At 44.0% G+C, this 27471-nt stretch overlaps 1 protein-coding gene across 2 annotated transcripts; it reads right to left on the bottom strand.

Moving 5' to 3' along the window:
- On the bottom strand, positions 1 to 27470 carry NSUN2 (NOP2/Sun RNA methyltransferase family member 2). 2 transcript variants are annotated; one of them, XM_008054883.2, is made up of 19 exons: positions 27051 to 27470; positions 26774 to 26931; positions 26072 to 26176; positions 21095 to 21200; positions 18871 to 18942; positions 17472 to 17556; positions 15898 to 16090; positions 14066 to 14140; positions 12306 to 12436; positions 9562 to 9635; positions 8527 to 8657; positions 8054 to 8150; positions 5576 to 5760; positions 5155 to 5247; positions 3673 to 3808; positions 2840 to 2920; positions 2400 to 2538; positions 1321 to 1360; positions 1 to 965 (listed from the first exon to the last, which is right to left on the bottom strand). In XM_008054883.2, exons 1-19 carry the CDS (start codon positions 27147 to 27149, stop codon positions 677 to 679), a joined length of 2289 nt encoding a protein of 762 aa, XP_008053074.2. In that variant the 5' UTR covers positions 27150 to 27470; the 3' UTR covers positions 1 to 676. The 2 variants fall into 2 exon arrangements, with proteins under 2 accessions (XP_008053074.2, XP_021566498.1); XM_021710823.1 differs by lacking the exon at positions 26072 to 26176.
- Between the last annotated feature and the right edge of the window lies 1 nt (position 27471).

Below are 27471 nucleotides of genomic sequence, written 5' to 3'. Positions count from 1 at the left end.
TGTTTGTTCTTAATAACTTTATTTAAATATCCCAAAGATCCCAAACTCCATTTAAAAATAAAACTCGCAAAGCACTCCATCCAATAAAAGCACATAAACTCCCGGTAGCTAGTATCACAATTCACGATACTGATCTTGCTCGGAGAAAGTTCATTTTCTCCTTTATCACAAAAGGCACAGACGTCACCTGAGGCCTCAGATGTTACCCACTGCATCTGGATGTCACACGGCTCGCGTGCAACTCAGCACAATCATTAAAGCTTGTAATACGGTTCCCCAAGACTTAGAGTTATAGATTCTTTCCATAAATAATAATTAAAAAAATAATGGACCTTTATAAGACCAACAGAGGCTTAACAAAACGGACCTGAACCATCGCAAGGGCAGTGTGATTTCTTGATGGAAGTACGACGTGAACAGCAAGAGTCTATTGCCAGCAACGGACACACAGGACCCAGCGCAGCCCAAGAAAAAAGGAAGATGAGCAACTTCTAGGATGCTATTTCTGTCAACTCTGCACGAAAGCAGCTCTGATCATTTGATGGCGGCCATCTGCTGGCCTGTAGTCTGTAGGACACACACAGACTTACGTATTCTTACGGATTTGGCTACAGACAGCAGCGCCGAGGCTGGGGGCCAGCTCGCCTGCACACAGGAGCTGTGTCCCTGGGTCTGCTCACCGGGGCGGGTCGCCCACCGGGTCACAGCCTGCTGCGTCCACGCTGGTGGCCTCTCCTGCCCCCTGCTCATCACTCTCTTGGTTGTCTGGCTGCCCGGTGCCATCCGTGGTGCTGTCTGTGACCTCACTAGCTGGAATGGCCCCTTCCTTCTTCTTTTCTCCAGACACCTCCACCCCCATCATCCTGAGATAATGAAGCCGCTCGTTCTTGGGCACAAAAGTCCGAATGGAGGCCTTGCCCCGCCATCCGCACATCACAATGGGACACTGAAGGGCATCCAGATTCCTGCATGTGAAATGGGCTCAGGTAAACACCCAACATTCTCCTGGCACATCTTGAGAGATATTAGTAGTCAACCTTTCAAAAACCCCCAAAGCACTGAGAGGACATGAGGCCCTAGGGTAAGTGTTCGCAAAGGAAGGCTGCCCCTTTCTCGCCTCCTGGATGACCAGCCTCAGGCCAGCCTTTCCTGGAAGTCCGTGAGGGAACGGACCCCAGGGCTGCAGCTCAGCTTTCCGCGCTGGAATTCCCACACTCCTCACGTTCAAGGCCCACCCACCGCATGCACACATCACAACGAAGCGTGCTTGTCTAATGATGACAAGGTGTATACATCTAACAACAAGGCATGGACACTTACGCAGAATCCGGCTCATACTTCAGCACGATGCTCCCCTTTGCTGGAAGAGAAATAGACCCACGTTGGCCAAGATTTCCAGGAAGGGGACACACACAACGAGCACATTTATGTTTCTAGTGTTGTGCTAAGTATTTTGTAGAAAAGGAACAACAAATAACCTACATTCTTGCCCTCGAAGATCAAGATGGAGAAAGAGGCCTTGGAATACATGCAGCCAAGTCCATGCAACACAACGAGGGCATGGAGGAGGACCAGGCAAACACCTCTTAGGGATTTCGGGGAAAGATCCCTGACCAGTCACCCAAAGCAGGAGGCTGCAGATTCACCACGGGTTAACTCTCAATATTCAAAATTAAATAAATTACAGAACCAACTCCCAGCAACAGCATGAAGGAACACATAAAAATTGCCGAAAATGACACTGCCATCATCGAAACATAGGACTAAAAGAAAAAATACAACAAGACAAAGAGTTCCCTTTTCCTTCAAAATGATCTCTTCCTTCAGTTGTGGCTCTTGCCTGTGGAGACAAGAGCAGGACACACTCCACACGGCACGTTTTGTGCTCGGTGGGATCACACGCATAAATAGAGACACAAGTAAGGGACATGATGATGGAACTGCAGAAATCCACTTGTGTAGTGCACATCATATTGAACCAGAAACATTTAACAGTGATCAAAAAACAAAGAAAAAGAAAATAAAAGAAAAGCAACATTCCAACAGCTTGGCAAAATTATTTTGATGCTGGGAGAACATCACTAGCGTGGTCTGAAGGGGAAGCGACGTAGCACATGGCGCCAGCCATTCGCCTCGGCTGCTGGAGAGCAGTGGGAGCCACTGGCAAGGGGCTGTTCCTCTGCTTTCCCACAGGGGGTTGAGACGCAAGAGCACCCAGCGACGCAGGGTAGTGGGTCAACATTTTGCAATGTCAACTAGATTTCTACAAAGCCCTCTGGAAGTGACCAGTCAACAGCAAGAGAGCCACAGTGATCGCTACACGGAGCAAGGAGCAGCAAGACACATGCTCCATCCTTAGGAGACAATTCGCCATACTTCCTCGCGGTCACACCACTCACCCAGGTCCTTTGCCTGACTGTAGGTCTCGCTGCTGAGTTTTCTAAAAAAGGGGTTCTCCTGGGTCAACAGTATTTTAACATCTTCCATCGACACAGTGATAATTCTTGAGTTAATGAATGGATACAAGGTGTATATTCCCTGTGGAAATGAAGAGAAAGATGACCATGATGCCACCCGTGGATGACAATGATCGCCCACTCCCAGGGGCTTTCTGCAGTGTCCAGCCCTCGCTGCAGCCCCTGCCTCTTGGGCCGGTGTGGAACTCGCCAGGAGGAAACCAGTGTCCTGGAAGAGTTCAACAACCTGAGACGGTTGAACAGTGGCAGATGCTAGCCGAGCCTGGAATCACTCAGACTGTGTGGCCTCTGGGAAAGCCCATCTGCCCCCTACTGCTTCACCTGGTCGTGCCTAGTGCAAGGCAACTCTATTTCCAAATTACCTCCTGCGCCAACCGGAAAGCACAATCAAACTCTTCGCCACTGTTATTGCGACACCAGACTTTTATCCCCGTGTTAATAACCTGTACGTGAAGAAATCAGTTGAAGCACACACACAGATAAACAAGATAACCGACAAAAACATTCCCTTCTACTGTAAAGAGGCAGGGCTGTAGGGAAGTAGCTGCCGCAGCGGAGAGGGAAGAGAAACAAGACCACGGAGAAGCCCCAACTCTGCCTGAGTTCTCAAGAGCCCATGGACACTCACCAATGGCCTGTTTCCACAACTTCTAGCCACAAATAATTACCACGGGAGAAAGTAAAACCGGAAAGCTTTGACAACACAAGAACACTCCAGTGGACACCCGCTGCCATCAAGGGTGAGGATGCTGCCCCTGGCAGCCCCCAGTAGACACCCAAGAGAGAGAGGCAAGAAAGGCAGATACTGTCCTAGCAACGTCACGAAAACTCCGTTGATGTCGTGGACCGCCTGCGCACACCAGGTGATGGGCCACATTAAACACATAGGCTATGGGGAAAACGCACTGGAGTAGTAAAGTAAGCAGAAAAGGGCACTAACAGCAGGCCCCTAAGGGGAATGTCGGACAGGAGCAGCACAAGGCCCTCCAGAGAGCTGCAGCTGGCCCAGGCCCTGGGTACATGCTCCCCCAGAGGACACAGGCCCAACTCAGGCCTCAGGGAGGGACCTTTGTCCACAGCTCAATGGGTAGGCAGTACCGGCACCACTCCTCACGTGGTACACCGTGGCAGGGGAGGTGGGGAGAGAGCTGCACATGCTGCACAGGCTTGTCCCGCCCCCCTGGGTGGCCGCTACCTTCATCCGCTCGCTGTTGTTTAGCAGCACGTTCCTCAGCTCCTTGGACACCATGTAGAGCTGCCTCTTCTTCCCTTCCGTGGTCCGAGTCAGCAAATTCATCTTTGGGAATGAAGGATCCAAGGCATAGAATTTTCTGTGCACCAAAGTGTTGTTCATACAAGTTCAATTAAAATCTGGCAGGCGGTCTCTGACCACCCACTCTTGTCCTACGGAACTCCACCCTAAAACTGCAGGAAGTTTAAGGGTATGGGCTCTGCTCCTGGTTTCTAGTCAACATCCACCTCCCCTGAAACCTCTGGCCACGTGCACCTGGTGTGCATCTTGACCCGGGACCCATGAAAACAAGCACAACCTCAATCCCTCAGCTGCCACTCCAGTGACAGTGACCTGAAGACATTACTTCTTGAGACTTAATTATTATTTGTTTTTGAGCTGAGGTCTCACTGTCACCGAGGCTGGAGTGCAGTGGCACAATTATAGCTCACCACAATCTCCACCTCCCAGGCTCAGGAGGATCCTTCCACCTTAGCCTCCTGAACAGCTGGGAATACAGGCACGCATTACCACACTTGGCTAATTTTTCCATTGTTTTGATAGACATGAGGTCGTGCAATGTTGCCCAGGCAGGTCTCGAACTCCTGGGCTCAAGCAGTTCTCCTGCTTTGGCCTCCCAAAGTGCTGGGATTGCAGGCATGAGCCGCCACACCCAGCTGAGACTTAATCCTTAATTGCCTGAGCCCGCGGGTTCGAGACCCGCCTGGGCAGCGAGACCTCATCTCTACAATAAATCAAAAAATCAGCCGGGCGTGGTAGCGCATGCCTGTAATTCCGGCTACTCGGAAGGCTGAGGCGGAAGGATCGCCGGAGCCCAGCAGGTCGAGGCGGCTGGGAGCGGCCAGTCTGGGTGACAGAGTGAGACTCCAACTCAAAAAAAAAAAAAAAAAAAAAAAAAAAGTTTTACAAATACATGCAAAGGAACAGTTATCCAAAAGACAACATAAGTTACCACTCTGGTAAATACATACTAAAATTTAATGAAAAAGAAACAATGTATCTGAGACTGTGACCCTAAGCACTGTTCCTATGCTGTCTCCATCTTCCCTGATCAGCACTCCCTGCCATATGCACAACCCTTCACTGCTTCAACAGAAAATGAATGAGGTGGCTTTGGCTACCGGACTCTCAACTCAGTCAAGTCATTTATGTTCATGATCACAACTGAATAATTCACATCTGGAGTCACAGTCCAGTTTTTTCATCTGTCATCTTTACAGACTCTTTCTGAATAAAGCTTACTTTCTTTTTCCTTAAATTGAAAGAATGAATAATCTCTAAAATTTCATTGTGCTCTAACTTGCAGTGAAAAGGTGTGGGGGGGGAGCCATACAGAGTTAAATGCAAAACAATGGTTAAATGTGACATGTGTGCATTTATTCCGCAAATGTCTTTAAATGAAGAATTAAAAGGTTGAATTCGTACTCAATAGGTGGAAACAGTGGGTCATCGTCAGGAATAAATACAAATGGATCTTCTTTAAATCCAAATAGCTTCATCTTCTTTGATGGAGGAGGACTAAAAAGGAAATTAGGAATAAGACAAATTCATCTGGGTAGGAACATGAAACACTGAAAGCACATCCTTCCTTTTCCCCAATGCTCACCCAGTTCTGCACATCCTGGGGTTTCGTACACGCACCCTGTGCAGGAAGCAGATGCTGCAGCCTTCCCACCTCCACAGATCCCGGGACTTACACGGCATGCACGGTAACACCACACACACTGTGTTCTCTGCCTCTCTCCTCTCCCCCGGCAATGTAGAAGTAGCTCTGGGGTCCCATTAAACCCATGAGAGCCGAGAAGACAGCAGAGCGTTAGCACCAAGACATAAGGCCTTTTCTTACCCACACACACCATCTTTCTTATTGCCGTTATTCTCTAAATTCTCAGCTGTGCGAATTATTTCTGTGTCGCCAGTTTCTGTGACCGATGGACTTTCCAGCCTGGAGGGGTCTGCAGGCTGCCCTTCTGTGGGATCTGCAGGGCTCAATTGTGCACTTTCTCTGGTCTCTGCAGATCTACCCTGCAGCTGTCATGGGGAACAAGTTCATTTATACACAAAGAGAAGCATTCTTTGTGCTGCTATCAAAAAACTTAAAAATACCTAGTTCACAAAATCAACCAGTTATATTTTTCTCTAGCATTGTATTTTCTTGGGTGTCATTTCAAATCTTGCTATTATAAATACAATTTCTTGTAAGCTGATTCCACTTCAACCCCCAGAGAGCATCAGCCTGTGTCTTAACAGAGGCCACAGGCTGGCCTTTCTATCTGAAGCACTTCCTGTGCACCTGCCCTCATAAGGCACAATTATGGACACAGAATGAGCCAAGCACGATTCCTAAAACATCAGGCAGGGCAAAAAGACAAGCATGTCAATAACAACATCAGGAAGGGAGGTGAGAGCTGTTCCTGGGTTTCTGGAACTGCTGTGGGAATTAGGAAAAAGAAAAGTGGGCCTCTGGGCACCGGGGACACCCACTGAGGGATGAGCCTCTGGAGGCAGATACTGAACTCGCTGGATTTGGCTTTCAGAATGAGCAAAAGATTTTATCTATACTAAGAATCTTTTAAAAATATGTGTCCTTCTAACAAGTCACCAGGTTGGAAAAAGTAATTCCCAGGCTCCGCGAGTCAGTTTACAAATTAGGATTCTTCAGCACAGGCAGGCTCTACCTTCCTACTGAGAGGAGGGGCTGGGAGCCTAAGCTCTTAACACTCCACAATGGCGCCTCCCAGAGAGTCACCTTAATTCAATACAAAAAAAAGACAAACCCCAAGTTCTGAATGTCAGTGATGGCATACATCCTTCTCCACTTCTTGAAATGCAAGTCTGGCTCTGACAGATTGTTCTCCACCTCTCCTTCTCTACTCCCACCCCAAAGACCTAATTCTGCCTTTCTTGCAATGCCCAGGGCATGGTGTCAGTGTGGCTTCCTGGTCTGACTCCTGGCTGTGTTTATGTGCCTCATCAGCTCATTTAGATTACGGCATCCTGACAACGGACATTACTTGAATCACCAGCAGGGTCCCCTAAGTTGCTGAGTAGGGCACCCAAAGAATGAGCGATGTTAGCACAAAGTGTGTTGAAGTAAATGAATAAGGAACTGTTGTAATAACGAAAAGAGAGCATTAAGATTTAAATGAGCAGATGACACCAAGTTGCTCTACAAAGACAACACATCAGAGGAAAACTGAAGGAAGAATCAAAACCCATTGACATAGGCAGTAACATGCTGAAAACATCAACATAGCCCCAATGCAAGTAACCTTAAAGTACACCCATCCAAGACATGTCCTTCAGTGCTGGGCAGCCGCAAGCCACATGCGGCCACTGACCACTTAAAATGTGACAAGTGCAAAAGTCTAAAACAAGTTTCTGGTAAAATTTAGTAGGAAAGAATACACAGTATCTCAATACTTCACAACGAAATGTCTTATACTGATTACACAGAAAAACATTTCCACAGAGTTAAGACACCTCCTTAAACTTTCAGCTTCCAAGTGCCAGGCATTCTAACCTCGTAGAAAACTCTGGTGCCAGCTCCAGAAGTAGTTTCAGCCTTCCCCAGCCTGAGGCTGCACATTCAAATGTTAATCTAAACTAGCTGTGCCCAGAAAATGGCTGGAGCTCTTTGAGGAACTGTTTACTTTCTGTTTTTCCACAGGATAAGCATTATTTGTCCTCATTCTCAAGCCTAGATCTTAAAGAAATAATGATTTCTGACTGACTCTAGGTCACATTCTATAATCATGGAAAGCTGATTTATGAATTAATAACATCACGCCACACTGACACAGACACAACAGCGCGCGCTGAATTGGATGAGGGAGCACACTCCTCTGCTTCCAGGTCTGCCTCGGGGAACCAGCAGGCAGTTGATTCATCACGGCCAGGCCAGGCCAGGCCTTCTCAGCCAGGCCACGTCTTCTCAGCAAGGCCTGGCATGAGGGCAACAGAGTTCTACGGATCCGCCTGCGCTTGGCTGAAAGGAAGCAGCTGAGAACGCTTGAGCACAGAGCCTGGAGCTTCCCATTCAGAGCCACAGAGCAAGTTTTATGTCTTTTCAATCTTTATTAAATTTCTGGGTTTAAGATACAGCAGGAATGCATTCCCCAAACACCTTTCCACTTATCTGCCTCCTATGAGAAATTTCTGCTTTTTGGAAAACTTAAAATTTACATGAATTCCCTTCGTTCAGGCTTGGCACCAACCCCTTCAAAACTTCCCCTTCCTCTGCACTTCTGCTAAATTCCTGCCTGTGTTTGTCTCAAACGCACAAGATCAAATGTTATGTCATTCTGGAAAAACGAAAACTTACCTTTGGTTGGCGTTTATTCCATGGCATTGAAGACTTTTTCACCAATACTGCCACAAAGAACCCTCCAGTGTTTTGATGATGCGGTAATATCCTAAGACTGAAGTATATAAATATGGTTATATTTCTCAACTGATCAAAAATGCCTTCTTTTAGTATTCAAAGATGAAAGGAGAGAAAAGTCACGTTTTATTTTAAGTACTTGGGCAACCCTCACTTGCAGAACAGCCAATATGTCATCTTCAATGTTCACGAAGAATCCCAAGTATTGCCATTCAGCCAGTTCCACGACTCATAGAAGCCAATGCCAGCAACCAGCAGACACCGAGAGGCGTGCTGGCTGAAGAACTCCCGTATAGGGGTCAGTCCCAGCCTCAAAGCAATGGCGCCTGCTGCCTCTAAGTCCCCCGACAAAGCCAATCAGCTCGTCAGAGACTCGACCTTCCTTCTTCCTCCGGAGAAGCCCACTGCCTTACCAGCGCTCCAGATGCATGGCCTGTAGCTTTTCTGGGTCCTTTGGAGGGAACATGGTGGGCCGAATTTGGGTATGCCTGCTGTGAGGAACCGCATCCCAATCTGTAAACCACTGTCCATCTTTCGCCATCACCTGTGAAACGAGAGGGCCCACTTGTAGATTAACAGCATTATCTGGCAACAAGAAAATCACAGGGTAGGCCGGGCGCGGTGGCTCAGCCTATAATTCCAGAGCTTTGGGAGGCCGAGGCGAGTGGATTGCCTGAACCTGTGGGTTCGAGATCTGCCTGGGGAACTTGGCGAGACCTCATCTCTACAATAAATCAAAAAATTAGCTGGGCGTGGTAGTACGCACCTGTTGTTCTGGTTACTTGATAGGCTGAGGTGGAAGGATCACCAGAGCCCAGCAGGTCGAGGTTGCGGTGGCCAGTAGCATGCCACTGCACTCTAGTCTGGGCAATGGAGTGAGACTCCAACTCAAAAAAAAAAATAAATCACAGGGTATAGCATAAATGCTCTCGAACATGACAAGTGGCAAGTTTCACTCTCCTAAGACAGGAAGATTAATTGCCAAGATAAAAACAAAATAATCATTACAGAAGATCCCCAAATTACATAAAATCTGTTTAAAACAAAGATAAAATACTTTCATTCTAAAACCCAGGACAAACATTATAAAATAATGTTTTCCATGTAGCTTCAAACAAAAACAAACAAGCTTCAGATTGCTCCTGGCCTAAAACTGTAGTGTATTGTTTTCACATTAGAAATGAAACTTCAATCCTAGCCCATTAAAAAAAAGGCAAAGCTACCCTTATTCTGTACATAGAATAAAGCATGCTTTTCCACCGCCAGGGAAAAACATTTATATAATCATACTATCTATAATCAAATATAATTTTGAGATTGATTCTAATGCATAACCAGATGTAGTGTTGACTCAAGGATCCAAATGTGAATGCTTTAAAGCTTCCACGATGCTCCATCTGTCAAGCTGTGCCTACTCTTCTGAACTCAAGTCCTTGCGGAAGAATTACCTTCCACTGCAAGATTCCAGGCATCCATTTCAGTCCCGGCAACTCAGAAGACACATCAGCAAGTTCCAAAGCACCTATGTAGCAAAAATATGCATGCACGTATATGAATATAGACATATCCATATATGTATGTGTGTGTGTATATATATAGATATATATATACACACATATACACACATATTGTAGAAGGTAAGGCACAGTGTGCCCAGTGGAAAAAAGACATAAAAGATCACATATTGTATGATTCCGTTCCCAGAAAATGTTCAAAAAGCAGATGCGTGGCTGCCTGGGGCTGTGGGGAGACAGGGGTGAGTGTTGATGGGCACAAGGAATCTTCTAGGGGTGACTGAAATAGTCTAAAACTGGACTCTAGGAAGGGGCATTTAACCGGGTAAATTCACTAAAAATCATTAAGCCGCACACTTAAAACAAGTGACTGTTACAATGTGCAAATGTCACGGTATCAGACGTGTGAACAGCAAGCATCTCAAATGTAAGGGAGGCCTGGCCAGGTGACTGGCGGTGGTCAGCGAGTCCTGCCAGCGAAGGAACCACCAGCCAGAATGAGCACAGACTCCGGGACAAGAGCCGTTTCTCTCCGAAGTAACTAGGAGACCTGGCTTTTGGTCCAGCCACAAGCTTAACACAGAAAAAGGACTACAAATAATTACATGGAACACTTAATTAGGCTACAGAACCTCTGCGGAGAGTATCAAGTGCTTAAAGAATCTAGAAAACCTTTAGGCTAAGCAGCACAAGATGGGGCCAGGACCACTCACTCCAAGTTAAGACAAGTGCTCACCAGGAAACCCTGGGAAGTCACTTTTAATGAAGACAAAGGTGCCAGCAAAGAATGCAGTTGGAGAACCCACACACACTCGAACTAGCCCTCAGGTCTGAGTACTAATCGGGAATGCAAATAGTCAATGCACAATTTTTGTTGTCTCTCAGAGATCTGAGACCAAATTGAGGCAAAATATGGATGAGGTGACTGTGCCATATAAACTACTTAGAATCATTTTTTAAAAATTCCTAGCTAATGCAGACGTACAATGAGTAAGATGCAACAGCCCTAACCACTGACCCCAAATTACATTTGGAGGTATGATTTTACTATGGCTAAACTATTAAATTATGGCCCCGCACTCCTCCTCATCACACACCCTATCACCACAACCATGCAAAAGACACCACTTAGAATCACACCTTTACATAAGTCTACGTAAGTACAGGAAGACAAACACAGTGCTACATTTCAGGCTAAAGGACTCCAAAAACATCAACAACCTGAGTGCTGCAGCACAGCCCGGAGCAGCCAGCCACGGAAGGACCTCAACTGAGAGGAGGCAGGCATCAGACTCCACCTCAGCAAATGCAAGAGCATCTCACTCGTCCTGTTGCAACTTACTGTACACACAAGGAAGCCCAACTTGGTAGTGCTCTATTCAAAACATGGTGAGTTTGAAATTTCTCACTATGTGCTTTACAGAGAATATGATGGGAAAAGTCAATCTGTAAAACATACAAGGAGAAATATTGAATGGAAGCTGCTATTTCAGAACTTTTTATACCATCTGTCTGGCCCCTCAGTATAAAACAGTGATAAGACCTCACTTAACAACGAGATTCCAGGCACCCACTTCAGTCCTGGCAATTTAGAAGACACATCAGCAAATTCCAAAGCACCTATGTAGCAAAAATATGCATGGATGGCTACCAACAACAAAAAGTCCCCAGAAAACAACAGGTGTTGGTAAAGATGTACAGAAATCAGAACACTTATGCATTGGGGTAGGGATGTAAAAACATGCAGCCACTCTAACAGTACAGAGGGGGGCCTCAAACTTTTTATACCATCTGTCTGGCAGAACTTTCACATGACCCAGCAGCTCCATTTCTGAGTATATATCCAGGAAAGTTGTAACTGGGACCTCAAGACATCTGGGCACCATGTTCACAGCAGCATTACCCACAACAGCCAAAAAGCAGAAGAAACCCAAGTGTCCATCGAAAGATGAACGAACAAAATGTGGGTTATACACACAACAGAGTATTATTCTTCATCCCATTAAAAAGGAAGGAAATTCTAACACATGCTACATTGCAGATGAACCCTGAGGACACTGTACTAACCCAAAGAAGCAGCCACACAAGACAAAAATACTGTGATGCGACTTACTCACATGTGAGGTACCTGGAGCAGCCAAAATCACTGAGACAGAAACAGAACGGCAGATGCTGGGTGAGGGGCACAAGGGGAATGACTGACTGCTTAATGGGCTCAGTGTTTCAGTTTTGCAAGATGAAGAGCCCTGGAGATGGATGGCGTTGATGGCTGAACAATGTGAGCACACCTACACTATGGAACTGCAGACCTCAAAATGATTAAGATAATAAACTGTATGTTATTTTTATTTTGCTATAATTAAAATTTTTCTAAAAACCCAGAGTGTTAAGGATCCGTCACAATCTTTATGACTCAGAAAAACAAAAATGGGCAAAGCTCCTTTTGTTTTCAAACTTCTAAATTCTAAATAATTCACAAAATATGACAAATCTACATATTAGTATAAGCATGTTTTTAACTAGGACATCTCATTTTAGGGATTAATCTATAACTATGGCTATAGGTTAATCACATAAGCAAATGCCCCAAAAGCATCTACAAGAACACACACCGTAGTGAAAATCAACCATTCTGAGAAGCATACACTTTCATCAAAAGGTGCGCCACATGTACATACCTTCACTTTTTTCCAGTAAAGACGCTATGACCGCTTCGTCCTCAATGGGGTTTAGTGAACACGTGGAGTACACCATCCTCCCACCTTCTGCCAGCTGCTCCGCACCCCGTGTTGCAATCCGCAGCTGTAAACTAAGAGTTGAGACGATGTCACTAGAAAGCACACACATTAGAAGCACCTATCAATATGGCACATTTTTTTTTTTTTTGAGTTGGAGTCTCACTCTGTCACTCAGACTGGAGTGCAGTGGCCGCTTCTGGCCACCACAGCCTCTACCTGCTGGGCTCCGGCGATCCTTCCACCTCAGCCTTCCAAGTAGCTGGAAATACAAGCGTGCGCTACCACAACCGGTTAAATTTTGATTTATTGTAGAGATGAGGTCTCGCCAAGTTGCCCAGGCAGGTCTCAAACCCGCGGGCTCAGGCAATCCACTCACCTCGGCCTCCCAAAGTGCTGGGATTACAGGCTGAGCCACTGAGCCCAGCCGGCACATGTTTATTGTACCTTTTTATGACACTCACACACACACATATATATACATATATATATAAATCATTTTAGGGTAGTAAGAAGAGTTAAACTTACATGTTTTGTGTTAACACAAAAAGCATCCATTCTGTATTTTTGCTGTTCTGCTAACTTTTCCCAATATGTCAACAAGCAACATACACAGTTGAGTAACAACAAAATCCAACATTTTAGATAAATTTCACTACTAAAAAGCCTCCATACTTCATAAACATGAGATTTTTCTAGGAAAAGTTTGTATCCCATCATATATCTAATCCTAATTCTTCTATTTCACAAAACCGGTTAACTTTTACAGAGAAACCTCCTGCTGGAGCTATGTGTGGTGGGTATTCATCAGTATTTCAGCTCACAAACAGTCCTGCCACAAGAACGTGCAAGTTTTCAGGTTAAATGAAAAGAAAACAAAGCTTTATAGACAGCACAATCACAACTATTTGAAGCAAGTATTCTTAAAACTCCTCCACAGAAAAACACTAGAAATACCAAACATCAACAGAAGTTATCATCATGTTATAAGATTCTTTTCTTAAGAATCCCCCAAATTTTCTTTAACAAGCATTTCTTCTTTTATAAAAAAGCCAACCAAGAAATACCTCTAGAGATCAAAATGTTAAACAAGAGTAACAAAGATAATGGAGAGGAAAAATTCATAAGACATTAAAAAGTGAACGGCCATTCCATGAAAAAATACATGTTTAAAATGTTACAAGAAATTTTTATAAAAGGCATTTCCAATAAATGTTATCCAAAATGCATACAATTTGCAGTGACTACTCTTGAAAGGTTATAAAAATTTTTTTTGAGTCAGAGTCTCACTCTGTCACCTAGGCTTGAGTGCAGTGGCACAGTAACAGCTACCACAGCCACAACCTGCTGGGCTCAGGCGGTCCTTCCACCTCAGCCTTCCAAGTAGCTGGAACTATAGGTGCACACTACCACATCTGGCTAATTTTATTGCCAAATTGCCCAGGCTAGTCTCGAACCCCTGGGCTCACGCAATCCTCTTGCCTCTGCCTCCCAAAGTGCTGGGAATACAGGTGTGAGCCACCATGCCCAGCAAAAGGTTTTGAAAACTTCTGATAAACTCCTGAAGGTGGCCATTAACCATTCTCTGATATTTATAGCACTGCAAGTAATAATCTGGATGATCAGTTCCACAATTTAACAGAAAGGCTTTTCTAAATCTTTACTTGTAACACAGTGGTTATCGGTTATACAGTTTCACTTACCCATGTAGCTGTAAGCTATTTAAGGTGCTCCACTTTTTCCAGACATCAATGTTTTTTCTCATCGTGCCATCTCCACTGAAAGATATTAAGAACATAAAGCTCTGTACAGGGGGATGATTACAGTGTAACAGATACGACATACTCCAGGCTAAGTTATCAAATAGGTATTATGAATATCAATTAGAAAATCTATATCTGCACAAACGTCAATCAACTTTGTATTTCTATTTTAGGGACACTAGTTTATTCTTTGAAATTATACTTCAAGTTCTCATCAGAAAGAAAAGAATAGATTTGAACAGAAACTTTATTCAACACCAAATTTGCTTCCATTTGGGAAAAATACCAGCAAAACTAATTTGCAAACCTTGGATACAGGACCTGAATACTGCTATTGAGAAACAATCAACAATGACATTTTAACCAAAATTATATGGATAAACTTACACTCATAAGGAATTTTCCATAGCAAATTCAATTAAGCTAATTTAATTCCTTTACCAAAATTTTCCTATAATCACACACATTTCTGACTTTCTACTTCATTTAACAGGAGTTATTTCCATGTTTTTACTAATGGAAACTATTTCCATGTACAATTTATAATAAAGACTGGCTATGTTAATCTTCTGTCTGTGTCCAAGTTTATCAACCCTATTTTTTCAGGGATAACCCCTGCCTTTGATGGCTTTCTCTATCAAGTTTATCTTTTTAATTGGTGGCCCCTCTAGTCACAGGCGCTTGAGGTCTGAGGTCTGCAGAATGGAAATGTCCTGTGATATATGAGTTCTACTTCCTGACACGGTCCCTGGCTGTAGGCCAGCGGCCTGCACTGTGGAAACTCGACCATAACTTCAGACTTTCCTCAGGTGGCAGCCTAGTGCTCATAAGGTCACTTCGTTCTCAGAACACGGCACAAGAAACAAGTTACCTTTCTGATCAAAACAACACAGGGGTGGGAAAACATGGGACCCCGCCGGGGAAGATTAGAAAACTGCAACCTAGGAAAAAAAACTGAGCTCATTAACTACTATTTTAAACTTTAATTTCAAGGAGAGTTTCTCAGGCATTTTAATACTCAGCCATATCAGTGCTCCCAGCTGCAATTTTCAAAATGAGCTCTGCCACAAGCAGTAATCTGCCACTCAGTTAAACAAGATGAATCCTTCCATAATGAGGCATTATATTTAAACCTCATGTGTAGTGTTAACAAGTTTTATAATGTGTTTGAACTCTGTCTTGACACCTTTATGCCGTTCAGAAGGTATCATCACCTGGGGTTATTGTCCTACACAATAACACAAAAAACCTCAGTTATTCAGTTTTAAAATCTAAATATCTAAAATTCATATGTAAAATCTGAAGAAAGGTATAAAAATACACGCAAGATGAGTTTTCTCAAGGGCTTGAACTCTGACACTTCTTTTATTGTACCAATTAACAACAAATTCAATGTCTATGCATTATTAGTCTACAAAAACATATCCTATACTCACTGGAAGAACAAAGAGAAACAGTCGGACAAATGCACTGTTCCAGCAGTAAGATCCTGAAGCACCCAAGGAAGGGGTAGGCATCTATTTTCCTCGCAAGCATTCTCTTTCATCCCTTTCTGTAGCTCTGTGTCCAGTGTCTGCTGGGCTATTTTGCCACTAAGATATTGAGTGTCCTTCTCTGGTTTAGGCTCCCAATCACCTTTCTACACACGCGTGGCCTCGAAACTCACATGCACAACTGTGTGTGTGTTGGTGCACAGCTTCATTTTAGTCTCTATTTGATTCAACTTCTTTAGTGGATATGGGGCTTTCTGGACTCTTAATAAGGTTAAGTACCTGCAAGGGACATCACACAGAATTCGATCATAGAAGAGAACCTCTTTCCTTCCGCCCACGTCAATCTGGAGTCTGGGTATGCTGGATGCGTCGTGGTTCACCACCATGATGCAGGGACTGCTCAGCCTCTTGGCCTGATGAACCAGCAGATAGCAGCGCTTGTTATCCACATCATTAGCGATCACAAAGCCCTCTGGGAACATCAAAGTATAGTGTCAGGTGAAATGCAGCATAAGTAAGCGGGACCACTTCCTGAAATATGTATCCTCTAAGTCAGCAGGTGAGAAACAGCAGTACACCAAACTTAAGACCCAAGGTCAAGATTTCCTGGAAATCTGTTAAGTGGTTCAAAAACGGGAACCAGGCAGCTTTGCCTGGATTTAATGAACACTCGAAATTTCAAAACCTCAAAATTTATCTATTCAACAATTATTCACTTTGTGCCAAAATGATCTTTGCTATTACCAACTATTAATTATAAAGGAGGGTGAGAAGAGAAAGGTGTAGCAAACAGAATCACCTGACAAGTGTTTTAAAATAACACACATTGGCCAGGACTCCGCTCTGCCTATGAATCAGACTCTTGCATGTGTACAAGGTATTTCGAGACTGCGGGGCCTGGGTTGAGCACTGCTGCTGGAGCTGGCTGCGTGTGCCTCTGCATATTTCTGGTCCCTCTTGCACACTCAGCAAAAAAGGCAAATATGCCTACAGCATTTATGATCAAAGTCACTCTTCAAAACAATATGAACTGCAAGGCACCAATAATACAGAGGAAAAATCGCTCCTGCTGGGACACCAAGGCTCTCAACTTGGAGAAAATAATTAAAAATTGGGAAGAATAAAGGCTTCTTAGCCAAGACATTATCTTTGAATAATATAAAAATGCAGACTTCTTAAAAATCTAGTGTGCCCATTAAAACAGAACTAGAGCAGTTAACTTGAACAAAGGATGAAATAAAAATTGACTCTAAAACACTAGGGACAGTATTTTGTTTCTGCTTCTTAAAAGAACCCCTATAAAGGGTGTGAGTGTTACTATAATAATAGCTGCCATTTTCTCAGCATATTCCTGTCTTATAATATTCCCAAAAGCTAAATACCAATATTCGATTTCCTATGCGATGCCCAAAACTGTCATATAACTTGCTATTAAATGGTGGTGGGATTTGAACCCAGGGAGACTGGCAGCCGCTCACAACGACATGCTACTGCCTCTCACATAAGGAAGTTAAAAAAAAAGGAGGGAAGTGGAGGGAGAGGGGAAGAACTGTTACTACTAAGAATTCAAACTGTAAAATCTATCTTCTATGAGTAGGTTTGATAAAGAAACACCATTTGCTTTTATAGAAAACACACATAATTCTAAAACAAAGGGCCTCTCAAAGTATGAATATGTTGGTTTGAGAATCAATGACAACAAGCAAAACTGTTCAGTCACTTTGGTAGATGGCAAGCCCACCTGCTTGTCACAGGAGACTCCAGGCCCAGACTAACAAGCCATGCATCCTCTCCTTGCCTACAATCCATCAAAGCAGCTTTCCTACCCTTGTAGAAACAAGCCCAATGCATACCTGGAAAGGAGACATTCATGTCAGCATGGAGCATTTCAATTAACTGTGTGGTCTTGGAGCCAGGTGCTGCACACATATCTAAAATCTAATAACAAAGCAAGAACATGTTTGATGTTTTTAAAAAACCAAATATTCTACATTTAACTTTAAACAACTTTATGAATCATTCTAGTCTTCTAATTTCTATTCCTAGGCCTAAATTCATTTCTTTACAGAATGAATCTGTAGCTGTAGCACGACCACTTTACTTTTAGGGATTCCATAATATATACGGCGCCCAAAATGACAGAACAATAAGGCGATGGGAACGGAATGGCACCAGAAACCAGTGAGAGCAATATATTTAGAGATGAATGAGAAAGAGCTGTGAGGACATAATGCCAAAGGACAGAGCCTTGTGGACTCAAATCTCGCCCAGTCAGTCAATAGCTCTGTAACAGGGCCAGTTACTGCTCTCCTCTTTGCTTCCTTCTCCTCACCTGGAAAAATGGAGACAGTAACCATGTCTACCCCCAGAACAGTGGCCCCCAACCTTTTTTGACATCAGGGACTGGTTTCATGGAAGATAATTTTTCCATGAACCGGGGGCATGGGAGGGAAATGGGGGGATGGTTTCAGGATGATTCAAACACATTACGTTTATTGTGCACTTTATTTCTATTATTGCAATATGTATGACATGAGTCTGCAAGCAACTGATTTATTATAGTCTCTGTGCAGTCAACCCTCACTGCTAATGTTAGTCTGTATTTGCAGCCGCTCCCCAGCGCTAGTGTCACCTCCTCAGCCAAACCTCAGATTATCAGGCATTAGATTCTCATAAGGAGCATGCAGCCTAGATTCCTTGCACGTGCAGTTCACAATAGGGATTGTGCTCCCATGAGAATCTAATGCCGCCACCAATCTAACAGAAGGCAGAACTCAGGTAGTCATGTGAGCGATGGGGAGTGGCTGTAAATGCAGATGAAGTTTTGCTGCTCTCCTGCCACCCACCTCCTGCTGTGTGGCCTGGTTCCAAACAGGCCCCAGATCAGTACTGGTTCCTGGACTGGAGGTTGGGGACCCCTGCCCTAGAGGGTTGTGTGAATGATTCACGACAGAGCACAGAACAACGCCTGGCATACAGCGAGCTCTGAGTTCATGTTCACTATAACTGTCAATTTTGATTAGTCAATCAAGATGAACCAAGGATAATACGTATAGTAAATAAATTAACATAATTTGAAAGGAGAGAAAATAGTCATTTACACCCTCAAAATTAAGTAGAACAAGCAAAAAAGAAACTAAAATATGTTATGATTTTCTATCCAGCGAAAAGAAAAAAGGGACTAATTATGTTAAGAAAACAGGGTTTCAAGAGAAGAGCAGGACGCCTAGGTTCCTCGCCCACGGTCACTACCTTGTGATGTGGCTGGACGCTGAGCAGCAGCGGGGGGATCATGCTAACAGCCTCCTGACGACTGATATTTCCCTTGGGAAAAAAAAAAATCAGCAACATTTTAAAAAAAGGCAAAGAATGTCAACACTGGGCATTATTCAGAGGGAGCAGAAAAAGACCATATACTCTGACATAGAACAAAAGAATCTGTAGTCTCACAGAGAACATTAAATGGGGGGTGTTTAATACTAGTGAATGAGTGGCTGTTCTCCAAAGGCTGACCTGGCATGGCCACTGACACCAGAACTCACCATGAGAGTCTCAGGGAAGCGGGCACAACCCTGACTTAAATGAGAGGGAAGTCTAGCTTGCAGAGTCCCACTGCCCATCTGAAGACAGCACAGAGGCTGGGGAGCATCCCAAGGCAGACACACCATTCAGACACCTTCGGCAGCAGGGGCACCATTTAGCACAGGACACAAAGTTCCTGCCACGGGGTTTTCCTTCTTAACTAAAATTCTATCTTCTATTTCTCAGGCCTCCTCTGTCTTCAGAAACAGCCCATGTCCAGTCTATGTTCCTCACAACTGCGTTTCAAAGGGACAGAGACACCAACCACTGCTATCTTCCCATCTTCAGATCATCAACACCTAACGTTCCTCACCATGCTAACTGTCCTCCACCTCTTCCCCAGTGGGTCAGAGATTTGTTAAATTGTGCAACTGTTCAGATTCTGACAAAGTTCTCCTACTGTGGCCCAGCACCAGCCTTAACCATACTTTTAGTCTAGCAGCCATGAGGCTGAAGTTTCTGCTCCACTACCACCATACAAGTCAGACTTTCTGGACATCAGTAGCCACCCAGTCAACCACCTCTCTCCCTAAATGTAGGCATCTGACTGTCAGAGCCTACATGCAGACTTCTACATTTATACCTGCTAATTTTCACCCTGTGGGTTTGCAGCCAGCAATGTTGCGACCATCCAAATCCTGATTCAATGGGCTCACTGATTCCCAGTTATGGGTTATACATGTGATTCTGGCACTGCTGCCTTCTGTTTCCACTCAAGTTTTCAATAAAGGTATCAAGTAGGATGAGGCCCTTGACTAGGACATCCCTAGAGTTAGTCAACTGATTCATAAACACTCTTTGAAAAGGTTTTGAGACAGCTTCGAATAACGATTCAGGAAGAAAAAGTCAAGCAAACGTAAGCCCAGTTTAACAGGTTACCTACATGGCAGAAAGTCACAGTGGGGGCAAACAGCTGTGGGTTGAGGCAAGCACTGAGCTTAGAACAGAGGGGAAGGGCTTCTAAATTGGGCTTCCCTTCTCTGATTGACTTCCAATCAGGGAGGCTCATGGGAAGCATAACATTTCCCTAAGTTCACACTGAACAAGAGCCATAATCTGGTGACACAGAGCGTACTACTTGGTCAGAAAGAAGTAGCTAAGAAAATAGGAAGGAGGAAACCTCTATTTTAAAGATGAGATCAAGAATTCCAAAAAAATTAAGAGGAAACAGCAAAACTGACATACCCGCACTTTACAGGCATTTGCTCAATTATTTACTGCATGAGCAAAGAGCCATTTTGTTGGGGATGGCTTGATGCTAACAGTAAGAAGTTCAGCATCCAACTGCACTCAAGGACTGTGGGTGGTAAAAAAACCAAGAAGCTGAGGATGGATATCGACTTATGAGACCCAAAGCTGTACTTAGGTGTTTTGTTTTTTGGCAAAAGTATAGTCCAGGAGCAACGCGTGGAAGAAAAAAAGAAGACAAAAAGTAAATGACTCACTTTTAATAAAATGAGTAGATTGGGGGAAAAAAAACCCACACCCCACCACCATGGTCGTAAAGTCCCATTACTTTTTCTGTGCGTCAGGCATCAGGAATGTGCACATAAGGAAATGAGTAGACTAAGGAGCTGTCTCCTGAGCGATGTCCTGTCAAGCGAAGCGCAGTGTTCATCATAATTCTACAGTTACACAAATTCACACGTGAGGAGAAACAAGAAATCTGAGCCTGGGATTGATATCCTTCCTAAATTTCATGATTAGACTAGCCAGCAAGGTAACAGATATACAAATAATCAGAAATCACAGGTGGTGCATACACCTACACGTGTCTACTATGTGTGATGCCTATCTATTGCTCCCAGTGACAAGTATGGTAAAGATATAACCACAGTACATCCGTGCATTTAAAACCCTAAGGAAACCAACACATCTAGAGAAATCTACTTACAGATTCAGTTTCGCTGACTAGAAACTGATGAAACTTTTCCAACTGTGGAGATTTTCTTAAGATTTTTCGACTTAAATTTGTGTGCCAGGCAAGTTCTTCAGGATACCTGACCAAAAAGAAAGCAACACATTTACAGACTGCATATGCCACCGTGCTCTCTTGACAGCCTCAAGCTTACAACACAGGTCCTATGCCAGCGAGACATTCCATTTTGTTCTTGCTCATATTCACAACCTCTCAAGTACAGACAGCTACACTCAGTGATGCGCCTGGGGCACATGGAACATGGTCTAGCTCATCGTGGCTGGGTCAGAAACAGGAGAGCCACAGGGGTTTAAAATAGACAATGATGAAATGTCTGAGATCAGATAAAAAAAGGGAGACTCCCCTGCTCTTCACTACTGTAAGTTAACAATGGTACAGAGATCATCAGACAAAAAGTCACACAGAATAAAAACCATGCAGTGGGACAAGTGTTGAAGTGTTGGACAAACATCTGACTAGAGTTTAAAAAAACAGATGTTTCATTTGTGTTTGCTAAAACAAACCAGTTCAATAATGTACTAAGATGTTTTACATACCCCAAAAACTCACCTTAGAAACCACTAACGCACGATTTGATCGCCTAGGTTAACTGCTACTTACACACACCTAAGAATGAAAAGCACCTCCTGACAATTCTGTGAATGCACTTGAAGTGTCTATAAATAATGACATCATTGATTGGGAAAGATGCATTTTTAGATTTGGCCTGCGCCAGCCCACTAATCTGTAACTGCACGAGTGAGTACTCTGATGAGACACATAGCACCATGCTCAATTACTCCAGTGCCAAGCTAAGCATAACATGTCACATGGCCATAAACCTTACTGCAGTTTCAGCACTTATTAAGTCTGCAGTGTAGTAACAAGCTCCATTTTGTAATGCAGGGTCACAACTTTCCATGCACTGAATTGTAGCTAGGGGGAAAACTGTGAAAATGAAATTGGAACGTTTGGAAAACACACATACATTGGACCGCTTTGAAACTTTAAGTGATTACTGGACAGAAATAAACTCATGCCTTAAGAGTCTGAAACACTGCTCAAAGGCCATCATATTATAAGATACATTTGAAAAGCACTTTTTACCAAATAATGAAGACGAAACTGGCTGAATCCGCTCATGGCCACCCTGCAAAGTCACCAGTGTTTTGTTCTATTTTCTATGCCTGTTCCTTCTTCAATGTTTAACATGTTTCAAAAACATATAGCCAAAATAAAATCATATTTAATAGTTTAGTTTTAAATACTCTTTTGACCTCACTAGAGGTGCACAAGTAGTAGTAGGCTTTCACTCTACCTGCCGCGCAAATTACACTCTCATTTAATTTCTGGCAACCGTGAACTTGTGTGTGATCAATGACAATATGGTTGCATAAGTCACCACTTTACCTGATCACCAAAACATTATCAGTATGAATACCAAAGGCCATTTAGATGTGTTGTAAATAGCAGAATCCTCATTTTTAAATATAGATAATAAGCGTTTTCAAACACAGATACAACTTGACCTCCCTACTACGCACCTCCCAACTGACTTCCTGTTAACCCCAGTTCTGGGAAGGCCTCTAAGATTGCCTGTTGCTCTACTGTTCCTTGCATAAGGGCAGGTACTTACCATAAATCCTGCCCTTGGGTCAAACACCTCTTCCTGCACATCCCTTCTGAGTCAGCCCTTCCCTATGGCATATAAACCCTGGGTCTGGGAGTAATGGCACAGATCTCAATTCACTGGTGCCTGAGACACAAACCCAGCTTCTGTTGGTAGTCCCTGTTAAATGATTCTAGGAAACTGGATCTGTCAGCCTCTTTCTTCCACCGCTCAGCTTCCTTGGACTTTTGAGGTAGATCTGCACAGACCTGCCAACCATGAAACAGTGCCCCTCACAGGCTGAAGTTCTAATAGTTAAAAAGTAAATTTACTATAAGATTAAAACTCTACTATATTTGTAACTATGAAAATTGTTTATCTTATTAAAAAAACTTAAGAACTTTCAAATAGTTAAATAAAAGGACTAACAGTAAAAATGAATAAAAAGTATGTTACTGATACAGCTTTAAGAACATCTTCATTTTTGAGCCAAGTGTTTATTAAAATCTGCAGATTTTAACACCAAACACAATAATCTTGAAGAACAGTATTTAATTTGTAGTTATTTAATTCAAATTTAACTCATCAGTCTTTTAAGAAAAAGTCCTACTGAACTTTTCTGAGGATAAATTAAAAGAACCACTGTCATTTTTGCATACCAAAAATTCTCCAGGGATTAAAAACTGCAAATATACACACTATGATAATCAAGACATTAAAAAGCACATGTACAGAATGACATTAAGGTGTGTTCTGAACCATGGATTGTCAAAAATAGGCTTTTATAAGAATGTTTTAGGATAATTCTTTATTGTTCTGAGTCTATGAAAAGTAGGAAAGTACAACTGGCCCAAGCTATAGTCCTATACGTAACATTCTTTCTAGAAAATGTAGTTCCAAAACACACTTTCCTAAATTATATTAAACTGTGTACCAAATGATTAACAAGAATATTACATGTTTTAGTTCTACGTGTTGAACAATACAGAAAACCGCCAGAAGTCCTGGGAAGTTTCCACTTTACTTGCTTGCTGAGATTTACTATTCCACAATTGACAAGCAAATTTGAATGAATGTTTATAGAGTATTAAGAAACTATCATTGATAACAGAAAATTCAAGTATTAGGAACTCAAATCACAATGTTTTTGGTCATCTCTTCAGCTGTGTGTTCAGAAAACCATATTAAAAAATAACTAAGAGTTGCTGGCTCCTGGCAAGAGAGCAATTCACTTTCATTCTTCAACCAGACAACCTGAAGGTCCTTTCTAAGAGTCTAGCAGTTGCGTTGTCATGTACCCAACACATACATGATGGTCAAGAAACAAGACAGGAAAACAGCTGCCAAATGTGAAAACAACTGAGCAAATACAAGTTTAACAGGCAATAAAAAATATCAAATTAATACCCCCGTGGTTTCTCATGGTTTGTCAGAAGATACAGAAGAAAATGGCCTCAGTGAGGTGCCGTGTGAGCACACCTCTTCCCTGCAGATGCCAGCTGACACGCTCTTCACATGGTGAGACCAGAGGGGAGACTTTCTCACCTCCTCTTAGCTCATTACTGCACCGCTAGACACAGAGTTTCAGGAACAAACGTATCCTGATGATTGTGTGATGCAGCAAATACATGCCAAACTATTAACAACAGAAATGTCCCTAAGGACAAGCATAAACCTGTGTTTTGAAAGTATCAGCCTCTACTCCAATGAGTGCCCTAAGATCAGTACCACCAACCAAGCCTTCAAAGCAATCCTTGAGAAGATCCCATAACCTAGTGACTATGAGGGAGAGAAGTTTGATCCGCAAAGGCCACCTCAATTCAGCCATGTCATAACCAGACGTAGAAAAACATCTTCTTCCATAGACTTCACTACAGTGGACACACAATTAGTGACCACCACCAAAAACTCAGCACTTGAATTATCTTCTTGCACTTTACCCTTCAAGCTTTCAAAATCTGACTAAGAATGCATTATTTAAAAAAAAATTCAAGCCGGTCTTGGTGGCTCAGCCTGTAATCCCGGGCCTTGGGAGGCTGAGGTGAGTGGATTGCCTGAGCCCGCGGTTTCGAGACCCGCCTGGGTAACTTGGTGAGACCTCATCTCTACAATAAATCAAAAACTAGCCGGGCGTGGTAGCGTGCACCTGTAGTTCCAGCTACTTGGAAGGCTGAGGCAGAAGGATCGCCGGAGCCCAGCAGGTCGAGGCTGTGGTGGCCAGGAATGGCCATTGCACTCCATTCTGGGCAAAAGAGTGAGACTCCAACTTAAAAAAAAAAAAAATTCAGTTTCATAAAACTGCAGATTTACTCTTGTACCCAAGAAACACATTCCCTGATGGTGACATTTGGCTTTGATCTTGGCTGCATACTGATTTAGTATTTGGCCAGTCAGCACTCATTCTAAATGTAAAAGCTGTGCATGCCTGTGATTTAGACACTGAAAATCCAAGTGACAAATGAAAGAAAAGCACGCAAATCTGTACCCCATGATTAATGAAAACCTGACCCTGGTTTGCGATCACTAAAGGATATCTAAAAAGGAAAGACAACATCAGGCACTTGAACAGTGAAAACCTCAGAGGTTGAAAGAAAATGTCTAATTCAGCTTTTTAACAGCATAACTTAAGATAGCTGTTTTTCTTCTCTGCAAACTCAATACCTCAATGTTAATAATCTGAAGCATGAAACTGTAACAGTTTGCAGTAATGACTTCTCCATTTATGGCTTAAACCAGAGGACTTCAGGCATTTTACTAGACAGCCTGTGTTATCGGCACATGGGATCACCTTCACACAACTGAGACTTGAACTGGGCATGTAACCTAAGCGGACACCTCCAGGAGCGATAAAGAAAGGGCTGGCACATGGAGCAGCAGTCTGCTTGGGTGCTGAGACAAGACAGTGAGATGACTGCATTGGCCAGCACAGTCTGTGCTGGGAAACGCCAGTAGATAATAGACTGTAGTGACCCCTGTCAGGTGAGGTCTGTCTTTTCTCTGAAGGTAGAGAAGCCACCCTGCAACAGTTTTGATCTGAGAAGGCAAGGGCTATAACACAGAGATGGTAGAGGTGGTAAAAGAAAGGAAGGAGAGAGGCTGGATCTGCTAGGAAGAGTCAAATGAACTCCAACTCAAATAAGAGAGCTACAGACCCTACTTGTTTGTGAAAGCTTGCATGCCAACGTAATGTCAATGAAAGCACTGGGTAAAAGAACATTAGTATGTCTGGAAAGTATGTTCAAGTTCTTCCATGTTAACATCTAATGCAGTACAAAGAAATATGTTCAAGTGACAGACTATATCCTAAAGAAATATCCAACATGATGAAGCATCGTGGCACCTACCAACTCAGTGGCTGTGGAACTTCAACTTTCTGACCATCCACTTCCAGGTTCTCCAATTCCTTGAAATACTTGTTCCTTAAGCAATGGAGAATCTCTTTTGCATGGCTATAGAAAAATAAGAAAGTTTCAAGCTGATCTAACAAGTATATTTAATACATTGTATCTTTCTTATTTAATACTGTGTCTTAAAACTAAAACATACTTTGCATGGAGAAAAGATGGTCTTCAGTTACTGTCTTTTCGTTGTATTCCTTCAAAACTTAAACAACCCTCACTGTTTGATCCCTAAGAACAATACTATACTCCTTCCCTCCTAAACATACCTACAGGATTTTCCCTTTGCAACTCATCTCGGAAAGCTTTAACCACAAAGACTGAAGAAAAGACCTAGAGATCTGATGCACATTTGATGTCATAAATTTTCCTACGTTCCAAAAGGCAGCGCGTGCTCTGATCATCAACTCCCCAGGGCCACACCTTTCCCAGACGGCATTTTCAGGTCTCAGCCTAGCCTTCCACCTGCCCCAACTCCTTGACCCACTCCACTGAATCTAAGTGCTCCCTCCTCAGTGCTTCCTGAACCCACACGGTTGAAATGCATCGGTTCTCCGGCCCTACAACACCTGTGGATGAAAACACCCTCGCTTGCCACCTCGAGTAACCTAGCCCCAATGCGAGGAGAGAAAGGCACGGCCCCCCTACCTTTTGAAGCCAGTAATTCTTAAAGTGGCCGGGAGAGGCTCCCGGAGCGCCTCCATAAACTGCTCCCACTCGCCCTCAGGGACGATCTTGAGCTCCTGGTAGTAGTGCTCGAACAGCTTGTTCTCCTTGATGATCTCGGGGTACCCGCCTTCCCAGCCCTGAGGAAGAAAAGACACGTCTACCCTGCAGCCCGAGGAGCCGCCCCGCGGGCCTCAGAGTCCCGGAGGCCCCGCGAGGTCCCTGGGTCACCCCCGCCCGCCCGGAACCCGGCTCCTACCGCCTCGACACGCTTCCCGCCGCCCTCGGCGCCATCCTCCGAGCCCGCGGGCCGCTGCTGCTGCTGCTGGAGCCGCCGGCCCCGCGCCCGCCGCCCCATGGCCCACGCGGCCCCGCACGCTGCGCGCAGACACCTGCCAGCCACGGCCCGGCTGTTCCGGGACTTCCGGCCGAAACGCGAGGCCCCACGTGTCCGCGCCCGGTCCTTTCAGGGGCCTGCCGGGACTGTCAGGAAATATGCCTGACACGCCGCGACCCGTGCTCCCGGAAGATCGCGTGAAAGGGAAAGCCGCGGACTCCTGATGGAGAAAGAGGCTCCAGGGAGCAGCCCCAAAGGCGTCTCCGCGCCAAGCGCCCGGGTTTCCCACGCGGGCTCAGGCAGCTCCGCAGGCAGCTCGAGACTGGCGCCTGCGCAGAGCGGG

The sequence above is a fragment of the Carlito syrichta genome, unplaced genomic scaffold, assembly GCF_000164805.1.
Source record: "Carlito syrichta isolate Samal-C Ts95f unplaced genomic scaffold, Tarsius_syrichta-2.0.1 Scaffold301569, whole genome shotgun sequence".
NCBI lineage: Eukaryota > Metazoa > Chordata > Mammalia > Primates > Tarsiidae > Carlito > Carlito syrichta.
This window is presented reverse-complemented; position numbering and strand designations above follow the sequence as displayed.